General features: G+C 24.4%; 4 protein-coding genes across 4 annotated transcripts, besides 13 other annotated features; 3 read left to right on the forward strand and 1 right to left on the reverse strand.

Annotated features, from left to right (window-relative positions):
- The first annotated feature begins 28 nt into the window (after nucleotides 1–28).
- Nucleotides 29–139: a microsatellite.
- Nucleotides 140–146: 7 nt separating this feature from the next.
- Nucleotides 147–742: a repeat region.
- A 172-nt stretch (nucleotides 743–914) lies between these two features.
- Nucleotides 915–954: a sequence feature (AT_rich).
- A 32-nt stretch (nucleotides 955–986) lies between these two features.
- Nucleotides 987–1,021: a sequence feature (AT_rich).
- An 809-nt stretch (nucleotides 1,022–1,830) lies between these two features.
- Nucleotides 1,831–1,975: a sequence feature (AT_rich).
- Nucleotides 1,976–2,693: 718 nt separating this feature from the next.
- Nucleotides 2,694–3,422, forward strand: EDI_044030 (uncharacterized protein; the record flags this gene model as incomplete). Its single annotated transcript, XM_001737704.1, has 1 exon — nucleotides 2,694–3,422. The coding sequence occupies one exon, from the start codon at nucleotides 2,694–2,696 to the stop codon at nucleotides 3,420–3,422; it is 729 nt and encodes a 242-aa protein (XP_001737756.1).
- A 7-nt stretch (nucleotides 3,423–3,429) lies between these two features.
- Nucleotides 3,430–3,499: a sequence feature (AT_rich).
- A 16-nt stretch (nucleotides 3,500–3,515) lies between these two features.
- On the forward strand, nucleotides 3,516–4,031 carry EDI_044040 (uncharacterized protein; the record flags this gene model as incomplete). The annotated part of the gene is made up of 1 exon (XM_001737705.1): nucleotides 3,516–4,031. The coding sequence occupies one exon, from the start codon at nucleotides 3,516–3,518 to the stop codon at nucleotides 4,029–4,031; it is 516 nt and encodes a 171-aa protein (XP_001737757.1).
- A 67-nt stretch (nucleotides 4,032–4,098) lies between these two features.
- Nucleotides 4,099–7,311, reverse strand: EDI_044050 (uncharacterized protein; the record flags this gene model as incomplete). Its single annotated transcript, XM_001737706.1, has 2 exons — nucleotides 4,099–4,395; nucleotides 4,453–7,311. 2 exons carry the CDS (start codon nucleotides 7,309–7,311, stop codon nucleotides 4,099–4,101), a joined length of 3,156 nt encoding a protein of 1,051 aa, XP_001737758.1.
- Nucleotides 4,409–4,441: a sequence feature (AT_rich).
- A 77-nt stretch (nucleotides 7,312–7,388) lies between the features above and the next one.
- Nucleotides 7,389–7,476: a sequence feature (AT_rich).
- A 2,607-nt stretch (nucleotides 7,477–10,083) lies between these two features.
- Nucleotides 10,084–10,178: a sequence feature (AT_rich).
- A 9-nt stretch (nucleotides 10,179–10,187) lies between these two features.
- Nucleotides 10,188–10,410: a repeat region.
- Nucleotides 10,411–10,477: 67 nt separating this feature from the next.
- Nucleotides 10,478–10,653: a microsatellite.
- A 35-nt stretch (nucleotides 10,654–10,688) lies between these two features.
- Nucleotides 10,689–10,763: a sequence feature (AT_rich).
- Nucleotides 10,764–10,814: 51 nt separating this feature from the next.
- EDI_044060 (uncharacterized protein) lies at nucleotides 10,815–14,054 on the forward strand (the record flags this gene model as incomplete). Its single annotated transcript, XM_001737707.1, has 1 exon — nucleotides 10,815–14,054. One exon carries the CDS (start codon nucleotides 10,815–10,817, stop codon nucleotides 14,052–14,054), a length of 3,240 nt encoding a protein of 1,079 aa, XP_001737759.1.
- Nucleotides 11,365–11,394: a sequence feature (AT_rich).
- Nucleotides 14,055–14,097: the final 43 nt, after the last annotated feature.

Genomic DNA, 14,097 nt, shown 5'->3' on the forward strand with positions numbered 1-14,097 from the left:
AAAGAAAAGAAATTTATACATCTATTACACAAACTATAATTAAATAAATTAATACTAAATTAATTAAAAGAAGAAATAAATGAAATAGAGAAAAATAAGAATAAAATAACAACAAGAAGTAGAATAAATAAACAATAAACAATAAAATGAAAAGTAGTTAATTAAGTATTAATAGAAATATTTTCTTTTGTTCATTGTTCAGTGGAGATTAAATATTCTCTCCTTTTGCTTTAAAAGTATTTGTTCAACAACCATTAGCTTATTCTTTGATTTTAGTTGTTGAACTATGAGAATTTCCTTTTCTCATTTATTTATTGTGGAATAGAATATTTTAAACATTCCTTACTTAAATGTTCATCATTTAATTTCTATTTGATTTTGATGAGTATTAAAATTATTCTTCTTTATTTTCTTATTTTAAGGAGAGTATATAATACTACTGTATTGTTTTAGGATAATATTCTTTTTAGTATCAACCACTTGACCCTTTTCCTTTGATAATCCTATATTATCAAATATACTTGTATTCTAACAAGTAATAATAACATCTTTATAAATACCTATTCGTTTATTGTCAATGATATCCCATCTTGTAAATAATAAACACTGCTATTCTTGCAGTACTGGGTAAGATGTTTTTCTAACAAACGTAACGTCATAACCAGTCCATAACTGGTTGATTTGAATGATGGAAATATTTTAGGGAACTGTGTGGTGTCTCTGACGTGCTATCTTCGAATCTGTTATCAACAAATTATTTAAAAATATAGACTGATTTTAAACACTCTTTATTAAAACGAAAACTATCGAAGACAAATTCTAAAATGATTCTGATTGGGATATATTTTATATAACTTTAATTAGAAAAATAGATATACCATAACATTTTCTGTTAGATGGTTAAGTTTTTAGTGTTTAAAAAAAATAAAAATATAATAAAATATAAAATATATTCATTGAACACCCTTTGAAAATACTCTCTCAAGAAATAATTATAAATACACAAATTTAAAATTTATAAGGTTGTTTTATCATATCAGTAACATTAAAAACAAAATAATTAACAATACCATTTACATATTTTTGGTTAGTATAAGAGTAATATATCGTTTTATTTACGCAACATTTATTTCAATTACTAATATTTTTCTTAAGTTAATACAAAAATATATAAGGTTAGAAAAAAATACTTTATAAGCATATTACATTTACTCTGTTATATTTTTTATTACTCAGAAATAATTTACTATATCAACTAATTATTTATTTAAGTTTTCTACTCCTAAAAGTACTTAAACAATTTATTAATCTAAAAAAATGCAATATTTCAAAAATATATTCATTAGAATATTCATATAGCAATGGATAATAATTACTGAAATAAAGTATATTGATTAACATTATTTTATGATATAAATTTAATTTGAAAATGATTAGGTTTAATAATATATAGTTGGTTATATATCAATTTAATTCGTTGAATGAAAACCAATATCATGGATTTTTAATATAGATATATTTCAGTGTATATTTTTATTTAGAAAGTATTGTTAATAACAGTTAAATAGTTATAATGATTTATGTTGTTTATTTGATATTTATCAATAGAAATATATTGAGTTTATTTGATAAAGCAATACCATTATATCAATTCTCATTGGCGTTCTATTTGTTAATGAAATATTGTTCCATGTTATTAACATGTTACATTATATTAAAACAAAAATAACATTCCATCATGTGTACAATTGGAAAATTGTAGAGTCAGGATTTAGAGATATATCAAAATGAATAGATTTAATGGTTATATTATTTTCACAAAAGTACTTCATTATTTTATTAAAATAATAAATAAAGAATGATATTATTAATATTACAAATTATTGTGATAAATCTAAAATAATTCTCTTTTTCTTAGAATATTAAAATGAATACTTAATTTATAATTATTTATTTAAATATATAAAAATAAATTGAGAAAAAAAAGATTCTTGTTAACTCTTGCACAAACCACCAATATTGCATTATATTATATGTTAAGAAAATGGAAAGATACATTATTAATTTGTTAAATTTACACCAATTATTTAATCATATCTCATTTTTAAGGCAATACACTCTTTTGTATTAGGAATTTTAACTGTATATACAGAAAAAAACACCCATATAACTAATGAATTTAATTTATTTTTTTAGAAGAATATTGTATAAATCCTATTAAACTAAAAAATGGTTGTTGTGTAGTTAGAGTATACTAACTATTTTGGAGATAATATTTATATGAACATTTATTTGGGTTAAAGAAGAATATGTTTAAATGTTCAGTTGGTAGTTGAGTTGTTTATAAATCAAGTGTCGTTTGACTTGTTTAGTACAAGACCACAATATGTAATGAATCTAGGTTTGAGTGGAACATGAATTTATTGAATCTTCACTCTTTGTGGAATGTGAAATTTTATTCAATTTTAGAAAAAATCAGTATAAAAAGTCATCAAACAGACAACAATATTAAACGTCAAAAAAAAAATACAAAAGATATAAATAGAATATCATATTCAAAATTAAAAAGTCAGATTTTTGAAAAGAGTGAAAAGGTAATAAAGTATAGTGATTTGAGTTTAGAAAAGAAAAGAAGACTTCAAACTGTTCTTATTTAAGAAAGAACTTTAGTTAAATAATTATTTAACTGTCAAATGGATATAACTATAACAAAAGCAAAAAGAACAAAATGTTGGATTGAAAGAATGAAAACAAAAGATAAAACTGTCTTAGGGGAAATACTAAATCTTATTATAAGAGGAGAAAAAGACATTGATAAAATTGTTATTAAATGTAATGTTCTTGAATGGTCTTACATTCACATAGAATTATGGAAAGATAATGAATTAGAATTAGTTTTATCAATTACTTCATCATTAATTGTTAATGATATTTTTAAAGAGTATTTAGCACAATGTTCATTTATTAATTGTGTGAATTATTTGATGAAAAAAACAAATAAGGAAATAAAACAACGAGTGATAATGATATTAAATCTTTGTTTAGTTAATGATACTTTTAGAAAGAAGTGTATTGAATCAAATATTCAGAAAGTAATTGTACATTCTTTTAAAAGAGAATCAACTCAATTTTATTATCAAAATGTTTCATATTTCTGTAAATTGTATTTATTAAAGAAAGAATATTTATCTGATGATCAAATAAATGATATTCGTAGATTTTATATACGTGCTATATGCTCTAAGTCCACACCCATTATCTTAGATGGTTTAAATTGTTTTTATTATTTTGCAACAAAAATGTTCTTTGCTCTTTCACCAACAACAGAATTTCTTCATAGATTATCTGAACTAGTTCATCATAAGAATTCAAGTTTGTCAAGATTAGCATCTAACTTTGCAAGTTTTTACCAAATTGAGTGATGATCTGTTAAATAATGAATAATAATTGTTTTTAGAAATTTTTTCTTATTGTTTAAGTTTTATAAAATTAAAAAAAACTTAAAACCTATTTAGATGTCAAAAGCATTGAAGAAAACAAAGAAAGAACAAGAAACTAAACCTGCTCTATTTAAACAAGATAAGTCTGAATTTAACAAAATTTATAATGAAGTTAAAAAGATTGCTCGAGAACATTCAAAAGGAATTGCTAAAATTCAATTAGACAATGATTTTAGAAAACGACTTGGATTAAAACCTAAAACGATTAAACAACCATACAATATTCTTCTTCGCACAAAAGCAAAAGAAAAAAAAGAACGAGAATTAAATGCAAAGAAAGTTAGAGAAGAAGAACTTGTTATTGCACCTGGATTTTTACCACAAAAACAAGAGAAAAAGAAAAAAGAAAGAGCATTAAAATTAACACAAGGAGAATTTGATGGTGGTATTTTAAAATTTGATATTAATAAAGATAATGCATTAAACTTTGATGAATGGGGAAAGTATGGTAAAGATAAAAAGAAAGGAAATAAAACATTTGGGAATTCTTCATTTAATAAAAAAGGAAGTAAAAAACATAAAAAGAGATAGAAATAAATTGATTGAATAAATTTAATTCAGTAATGTTATTTAAGAATGATTTCAAATAAAAGTATATTTAAAGGTTGTTTCTATTATCTTTAAAGTCTTGAATAATTTTGAATAACCCATCAGAAGCATGAGAATTATCTTGTTTATTTAGCAATAATCTTAAATGACCTCTAAAATCAGTTGTTATACCATTCTTCATTGGTTCACATTGCATGATATACCAACCATTTGATGTGTAAGTCATTCCTATTTTAAATCGATTACCATTTATCATAGTAAATATTAATTCAACGCTCAATGACTTTTCTCCAGTTGGTTTTAATGAAAAGTCAAAATAAAATCCATTCATTTGTTTTTTGCTTTCCTATTGTAATAAGTTTATTACAATTTAAAAAATAAATATTTAAAAACTACAACAAACTAAATAGGTTCTTGGTAATATTGAAATTTCATTTGAAAAATCAAATCTTGATATGGTAATAAAAGTATTAATGTACAATGCCGCAGCAGAAATTGAATTTGAATTGAAAGGAACAGTAAATCTATCATTAAAATATTCTGCAAATATCCTTGAATTTTCACTTGCCGATTCTGATTGTTTTAAAGTAATTACTGGGCTAAATCCATCAAGTCTTAATGGACTTGAAACAATAAAATGTTCTAATTTAAAACAATTATTTTGATCAACAATAGAAGATGATGAAGTAGTTAATAATGATGCTAATATAGAAAGATGACTAATGGCATGAACTAAAGATAATTTGTTTGGTAATTCTTTAGACGTAAAATATTCATCTTGTTTTGGAAGAGAACGTTCAATTGTTCGTTCAAAAACACACTTAAAAGGTTTACAACATACTTGTAATTGATTATCAAAATGATGTATGAATCTATAGAATGAAGGATAACGATGAGAAGAATTATCACATTGATAAGTAAATACAAAAAAGTTATAAATATCCAATTGATATTCTGTTTTAAGAGTCATAGGATGATTAACAATAACAGAAAGTGTACTCATCAATAAATGTTGAATGGTATAACGTAATTTTAAAAATTGTTGAATACTTAATTTAGGTGAATCAAAAATAAAATGAATTCTATGTGAATTCATAGATTCAAATAAACTTTGTTCTGATTCATTATCTGTTATTACTTTACAATCCATAATAACAATTTCAGGATTAGAAGATGTAAATGTTACACTAAGTGTATTAGGTATAATAACACTATTTTCAGTAAATCGAACTTCTTTATTTTCAAATGTTACTTCATCTGGACCAATAAATGAAGCAAATAAAGTAACTTGAAAAAGTGTTGCATATTTTGAAAGAAGAATATTAATATCATCATCAATAAATGTTTTTGGAGTTACTATAACATAATCTCCATCATCATTAACTAAATTATATATTTTTGTTGGAATATTTTTAATTGTTAATTGAAGATCATTATCAATTGAAATAGATAATTTTTGAACAAAAGGAAGAAGTAAATGATAAACGTATAATGTTTCATTTCTATATACAATATTAAAAGAAATGTCTTTGTTAATAGTATTGAAATAATGTAAAAATATTTGAGGGAAGGTAGTGTTATAAGCTTTTTGTAATAATATTTCGAATGAAGTGAAGAAATATTCATAAAGATTATCAAATGAATCCCAAATATATGTATTTGAATATTCATCATCAATACATTCCCCATTTACTTGTAATTCCATTTTAACAATATTATTTTCAATTGTTACATACAATTTTGTAAAGTCACTTAGACGATATGTTAATGGAAACCCTCTTATTAATGATTCTTTTTTTCTTTTTTGAATATAAGCTATTTGTGGTTCTTCTAATCTAGATACTTGAGAATGCATTAGTGCAATAGTATGAAGTGATGCATATCTCATTCTTAAATTAAATTCTGCCATTGAAGTTTTGAGAACTGAAGGATGATTAATTCCAATACTAAATAATGTTTCAAAATATTCTACTAATGATGGAGGTAATCCTACATTATATAATTTTACTCTACCAGTTAGTGGTGAGAGAACAAATGATGGTATTGGGTATAAAGGTGTTGATTCAAATTGTAACTGTTCTTTATATTGTTGAGTTAAATATTCTGTAACAACTATAAGTTGTTCTGTTAATGATAGTTTTGAATCTAATTGAATTGGTAATGAAGGATTATGAGTAACTTGAATTCTATATTCTTTAGGAAAATATTCATAAATTAAACATGGACGTTCAAGTGATTTATACCCTTGAGGACAATGATCTAATGTAGATGCAGTTTTTCCCCAATAATAAATTTCAGTTCTACTAATGAAATTATGTTCTCTTTTTGATATTTGAGATAACAAATAAGGATAACCTAACTTTGATGATTGGCTCTTAGACTCTAATATATGTTTATGAAGGAAAACAACATATTTATCTAAAAAGCTTTTTAAAATATTAAATTCACGAATTGGTTCATCTTCTGAACCTTTTTGTTTGATTTCTATTCCATTTAAAATAATTGGTTTAGGAGGTTCTAATTTTTCATTAATCCATTTGTTTAAGTTGTCGAGAAGATATGGACAATCCCTCATTCTAGTAGTATTCATTCGTTGCCAATTAACTTCTTGTTCAGTTGGATAAATTGAAACAACTGCAAATGAAATATTATCTGAATGTTCATCATAAATAATACTAGGATTTCTCAATGTAAGGAAAACAGAATATTGTGATGTTTTACATACTAACATTCCATGAACAATATCAACACTATCAAATGGATATTTTAATGCATATAAATAAAAGAGTTTTCTTAAGTAAATAGTTAATTTTGTAAAATTTGGAGTTGGATCCATGAATGAATCCCTAAGGTTTATTAAATTATGGATTTGTCTTGGTAAAGAATTAAATCGATGTTCTAATAAAACTTCTAATGCAGCTTCTACTTCGTAAGGAAGAACACGAATACATGGTAATAAAGTGGCAATGTCTTTTGACATAAAATTTGTCATTTCACAAAGACATGATATGTTATATTGTAAAATAGCTGTTCCACGAATGAGTTCATCAATGTATGGTCTATCAGATTTTAAGTATCGAGTAATAATCAATGCTTTCATTAATAACTGATGACAATTGAATATTTCATCAACAAATGCCTTTTGTTCATTTGTTCTTGGTTTTGACATATCGTTTAATTGATTTTTTAATGAATTTGAAATTTGAGAAATGATTCTTTCTATAGTTCGAACAAACGTATATGTTTTTGGTTCGTTCTGCATAAGAACTTTTAGTAAGAAATAAAGATTAAAATTTTGTTTTTTTTTCTATCAACTTTTCTTGTTTGAATCACAGTATCATTTATTATTAACTAAAACATAAAAAAACTATATTTGTTATTTTCTTTTTTATATTAATCTTGAATAATATTTTATTATAATAATATAGAAACCCTGAAACTATTTAAGGAAAAATAAGTAATAAAACAATTGAAAATGGATTTATCGAAGCATTAATACACTGAAAATAGTGATTAATGTCAAATATAATCCAATAATAGTGAGTAATGACCTATTATAAAAGTTTTATTTCTTTGAATAAAATTTTATTGTATTACTCAACAATTAATGTTTTTTAAAAGTTTGAACTAAATCATAAATAATTTGTGGTGTGCCTTCTTTTTACTAGCGTCTAAAACAATATTAATTTTTCTTCTTGGGTGAAAATTAACTCATCTGTTTAAATTTATTAATTGTTGGAAGATTATGTTTACTTAAATAAGAATAATTTCTATTACCTCCACTCATTATTTTTTCTTTAGAGAAATCCTACTTTTTTTATTGACTTTTTTAATGTTTATTTATGTTGAAAATTGTAAATATTTTTTGATAATTGTATTTTGGAATGTATTGATGTTTAAATTTATAACACTTTCCTTTTAACAAACAATAAACGATTCTACTACTTTGTCCTCGAAGGGTGAGTGTAAAATAAAAATATAGTGATGAGCTCATTGGAAAGCATTTATATTTTGTATAAAGAACAACCTTTTAATTTTGTTTAGTATTTTCAGAACGATAACTAACTAATAATTGTATTTGGATAAAAGATAGCAAGTCTTTTTTTGTTGAATTTATCCATTTCGAGTAGTACTTTGTTTAATCTCCAAACCTGCACAATAGCATGAGTTCATAGTCATCATAACTTCTTAATTCATACCCATCAATGGTGTGTGCATAGTTAAGATGAAGTTACAGCTCTTTTCTATCTCTTCTCAGGAGTGAAAAGTGTAATAATTCGTGATATGGGGTGTTGTTGGAATCTGTTTTTTAGTATTGACATAACCGCCTCAATTCCTGGTTTATCACTAACACCAGGTAAAACATCACTAGGTATGGTAGCAAATCGTCTTCTCATTTGTAGTCTCCGTTGGTAAATGTATGTTGATAATTAAATCAGGACTAATTAAATGAAATAATGGTGGGCATTATTTCTGGGAGTATCAGGACAAGTGTCTACATGACGGCAGAGTCTAGTATATAATGTGGATAATTTTAATGTTAATAATTCTGCAGTGATAATACAACACTTCTTGTTTAACGAGGTGATGATTTGGATTTCTTTAAACTCCCAAATAAGAACATTTTGTAAGTCAAGTTGAGCAGAACAGAAGAGACAATGTAGAATGTTCATTACTTTGAGTGTCGATTTTAAATAAACCTTTGGATTGATCTTCTACTATGACTAATTTAAGTTCTATTTCTTTAATCATAAAAAAACTAAGAACTAGTTAGCCATATATTTGTCATTCATCCAATATCTTTTCTGGACTTCAAACAATGTCCTTTAGCTTCTTTAACACTTTATGATTGCTTGTTTAGTTTACCACAAATTATATCCATTTTATTAGAGTTTATACTAAACAAATTACCGATAAGAAAAGCAACATTTATCAATACATTTACAAATACCGCACTAATATTCACAATAAATACAAATGTCTTCATCACCTTTTAGGAAATATCTTGGCTTGTTTCAGTATTCATAGTAATCAAAGTGTTTAATCTCCAACACTCAGCCTAGTCATATTTATTGTGTCTAGTACTTTGAAGGCTATTTTAAAAAGTTTGATTAACTTTCAATAAAATGTTTCTGATTGATGTTAATTTTAAATGTTGGAGAGTCTGACAATACTTTCAAGTTGAATTACACTTTTCACAATCTGAAACTAGAGTTAAACAAACCCATCACATGTTGTGTGCATCTTTTATATTTATTTCTCTTACAACGACTAAACTTAGACGTTTGGTTCACTTACAGGATAGTATAATTATTATAGAGAACAAACCTTCCCACAATTGTATGTCTTGTAGGTAGAGAAGATTTAGATGAAGTATAGTCTATATTAAACCACATGAATATTGACTGCAGTGAACATTAATCAAAACATAATCAATTATATCCATCTTTCATAATGTCCAAAAAAAGAAGATAACGCTTCATATTGTTCTAGTTTAATACAACAATTACCATTTTATTAATAATTTTTCATAGCACTAACAATAGTCAGTTGTTGGAGTATATCAGAACATTTACTTTTACAAATTAGGCATGATTTAGATGTAGTATTAAAAAGTTGTGTATCATTACACCTTCTATATAAATTATATTAATAAGTTTCACTAAAACTTAGTGAGTTAAGTATTTTACATTGAAGGTATTTATTTATACATTACAAACAGTTTGTTACTGTACATTGTTGAAAAAAAATACCATTTAAAAATAGCTATATATTCATCTATCCATTGATCATTATAAATAACTAAACAATTAGACAATAAAATTTCAACGAATTATAATACTGGATTCCAAGAGTTGTTTCAATTATTTGAAGTAAAAGACCTGAAAAACATTCAATATAGTGAGAATAATTGATATTTTCAAACAAGAAGCATATGTAAAGAAAACGAAGAAAAAGAAAACAAATAGATACAAATTTCATTCTACAGATTTAAAATTTTTCAGAAACATAGATATTTAAAATGAAGAAAATGATATAATTAAATCTTGTTATTTTATTTTTATTAACAAAAAATTAAAGTATAATAAGGTAATATATTATATGATTAAAGAAATGATAAAATATTATCTATGACACAAAGATAAAACAACGATAATAGAATGCCTTATAGTATTTTGTATTTATCAATAAACCAAAAGAGAAATATGATATATAGCATTTTATATGAATTAATTAAAAATATATTTAAAATCAACAAATAAAAAAATTCATATGAACTATCCATATAAAGACATCAGATAATATTGAACAAACAAATATACTAAAATAATAAACAATAAAATACTATATATATTATATAAAAAGAATAAAAGTGTTAGTTAATGAAATGGCAATAATATATAGCTTAACAATAATGATATTTGGAGAAAAAATTTATCAATAAAAAATAAAGAAGAGACATAAAAATAAAAAAATAAAAGATATAAAAACTAATTAACTCAAAAAGTATAAAATGAGAATACACAAGATTAATAAATAAAATAAAAAATGATATAACAAATAGTTATGCAAGAGAAAAAGATAAATAGAAGATAAATGAATATTAACAATGAATTGGTTAATCTTAATAAAACAAAGAATAATAGAAAATAATTCTATTAATACATAATTAATTATTCTCTATTTTTAATTTTTTTTAAATTTTGTTTTTAAGAAAGAAAAAAATGAAACAAAAATAATCAGAAATTCATTTGTACAAAGAAGATGAGTGAAAACAATGAAAATTTCATTCGTCTCAAAATTCCAATCTGTGTGTCACCACAAAAATGTTTTGATTTAGGTTCAATACAAGTAGATCAAATGTATAGTATTCCTATAACATTAAGATGTGAATTAAGCAATATAGAAATTAAATTTGAAGCTATTGAAAGTGAAGAAAAAAGTACTAAGATTGAACCAATAAGAACACTTAGAATTAGAAAATTACCAGCAGAAAATAAAGTAATTATAAAACTTACACCAATATATCCTACTGTAGAAACAATTATTCGAATTAGAATTATTGTCTCTCCTTTAAAAACAGTTAAATCCGAATCACTGTTACAAAATGTAATATCAGATGAAATAACTATCAGGTATAAAACTCAAGTATCTAACTGGATAAATCCACAACAAGCGTCAATTGAACTTATTGAAAAAATAGGAGAAGGAAAAGAGGGTAAAATTTTTAGAGGAAAATATAATGGTGAAGAAGTTGCAATTAAAAAAGCACTAATGGCTGATGGAAGAAAAGAAAATGAATTATTTGCATTTCTTAAAAATGATTATATTATTAAATATATTTGTTCATATAGAGATGAGTCATTACAAGCACCAACAGTTAATATTGTTATGGAACTTGCTCCATTTGGTTGTTTACTTTCTAAATACAGAGAAATAAGTGAAGAGGTATTATTAAAAATATCTGAAGATGTAGCAAAAGCCATACGTTATCTTCATGTAGAGAAACATATTATTCATCGAGATGTTAAACCACAAAATATACTTTTATTTAATTGGACAGATATTGTCAAAATTAATGCTAAACTAACTGATTTTGGGATTAGTAGAATTATTGATTCAGGTGGATTACATACAGGAATGTTAGGAACTCAAAATTTTACAGCACCAGAAGTTATTAGAAATGAAAGATATTCATATCCATGTGATATTTATAGTTTAGGAATGACAATGTATTTTTCATTTACTAAGATTGATCCTTATGATGAAAGTATTTCTAAAGTTATGTCACATGGAAATTCTATTCCAAAACACCCATTAATAGTTGATAATATTTGGAGTTTAATTACTTCATGTTGTGAATTAGATCAAAACAAACGACCAAATATTGAAACATGTTTAGAACATATTGAACAAATTAGAAAAGAATATAAAATATTATCATCTAATAAAGTAGTTGAAATTGAACAAAAAGAAGTATATTTTTCACTTGGAAAACCATTTGATTTATTAGAATCAGTTATTAAAGTTGTTGAATCAATTAATAAGTATGACACACAAAATCAAATGATTTTAGCATATTTAAAATTAAAAAATCATACTGATATTGAAGAAGCAATTAAAATATTAGAAAATGATAAAATAACAATTGACAACCATGGAGATAAAGAATATTTATTAGGTGATTATTATTTTAAATCAAATGATAAAAATGTTATTAGAAAGGGAAGAGATCTTTTAATTAAAGCAGCAAGTAAAAATCAACCACAAGCAATTATGTTTCTTGTAGACCAACTTAAAGATATTGCAAATCAAAAAATATTAATTATTGATGATAAAAAAAATGAATCTGATCATTTTGAAGAATTTATGCAAAAAGTATGTAGAGTTGTACCAACAAAAATTCCATTACAAGTTTCAAAAGGAAAAGTATTAAGAATGGAAAATAATGAAAAATATATGGTTTCTCCTGAATGTGTTATTAAAATGTTTGCTTCATTAAAATCAATTTTTCCTATATGCAAATTTCAATATGCAATTGCACAGTTATTAGGAATTGGAACTCCAAAAAATATTACTAATGCTGATATTCTTTTTGTTCAATTACAAAAAATTAATTGTGAAGAAGCTTTATTTTATGAAGCGTTATGTCAATTAACACCTCACCATACACAAGAACAACATAAAACAACATTTCAAATATTATCTGATTATTTACTTAATTCAAAACACTGTGAATTAAAACCAGATGTATTAAATAATCAAGCAGTTTTTTTATTTAAAGGATGGGGAAGAAGTTTAGATAAACGACAATCATTTAAAATGTTTTCAGAAGCAAAAAAATTGGGAAATATTGAAGCTCTTTATAATTTATCATATTGTTTATTACATGGAGAAGGTTGTGAAGGAACAGAAAAAGAAAAGAAAACTGCAATTAAATTATTATTAAAAGCAGCAAAAAAAGGATATATTCCTTCACAACTATTACTTGGTAATTGTTATTTTAATGGAATTGGAACATTAAAAGATGAAAAATCTGCTGTTTATTGGTATACTAAAGCTGCATTACAAAATAATTCAACTGCAATAAATAATCTTGGAAGTTGTTTTTATAAAGGAAATGGAGTAGAAAAGAATGACCAATTTGCTTTTCATTTGTTTTTATTTGCTACACAAATGGGGAATCAAAAAGCACAAATAAATTTAGCTTTATGTTACTTATGGGGGTGTGGTGTTAAGAAAAGTATTGATGATGCAAAAAAGTGTTATGAAATTGCTTCATTAAATAGTAATTCTGAAGCTCAATCAAAATATGCTCAATTACTTCTTGATGAATACCGTCATACAAAAAATGAAGAAACCCTTAATGAAGCATTAAACATGCTTGATAAAGCATCAAAAAATGGGAATGCAGATGCTATGTATAATTATGGATTGTGCTTTTATAAAGGATTTGGTCATTTAAAGAAAAACCAAATTAAAGCATTTGATTTATTTAAAGCAGCAGCATTTAAGAAACATCCTGACTCATTGTATATTCTTGGAGTAATGTATTATAAAGGAAAATATGTATTTGAAGATAAAACTTTAGCAATGGAATATATAACTAAAGCAGCTGAGTTACATAATCATAGAGCATTATTTCATATTGGAATGTGCTTCTTTAATGGAATTGGTAAACCTCTAGATGTAGATAAAGCAATGGAATTTTTTGATGAAGCTGCAAAGTATGGATCAATTCAAGCAGAATTAAAAATTGCAGGAATCTTATTGCATGGATCAGAAAAAATTCAAGCAGACAAACCAAAAGCAATTCGTATTTATGAATCGTTGGCTAAAAAAAGAGTTGGAGAAGCTTATTATATGTTAGGTGAATGTTCATTAAATGGAGATGGAGTTCAAAAAGATGTAGGCAAAGCAAGAAATTTATTTCAAATGGCAAGTTTGTATGATTGTCCTATGGCATCAGAGCGATTGGTGTTATTGGATCATAATATCTTCTAATTTGAATTTTGTTTTTTTTTATTGTTCTGTTAGTTTTGTTTTA

This window comes from Entamoeba dispar, genomic scaffold, assembly GCF_000209125.1.
Source record: "Entamoeba dispar SAW760 scf_1105229460813 genomic scaffold, whole genome shotgun sequence".
Lineage (NCBI taxonomy): Eukaryota > Evosea > Mastigamoebida > Endamoebidae > Entamoeba > Entamoeba dispar.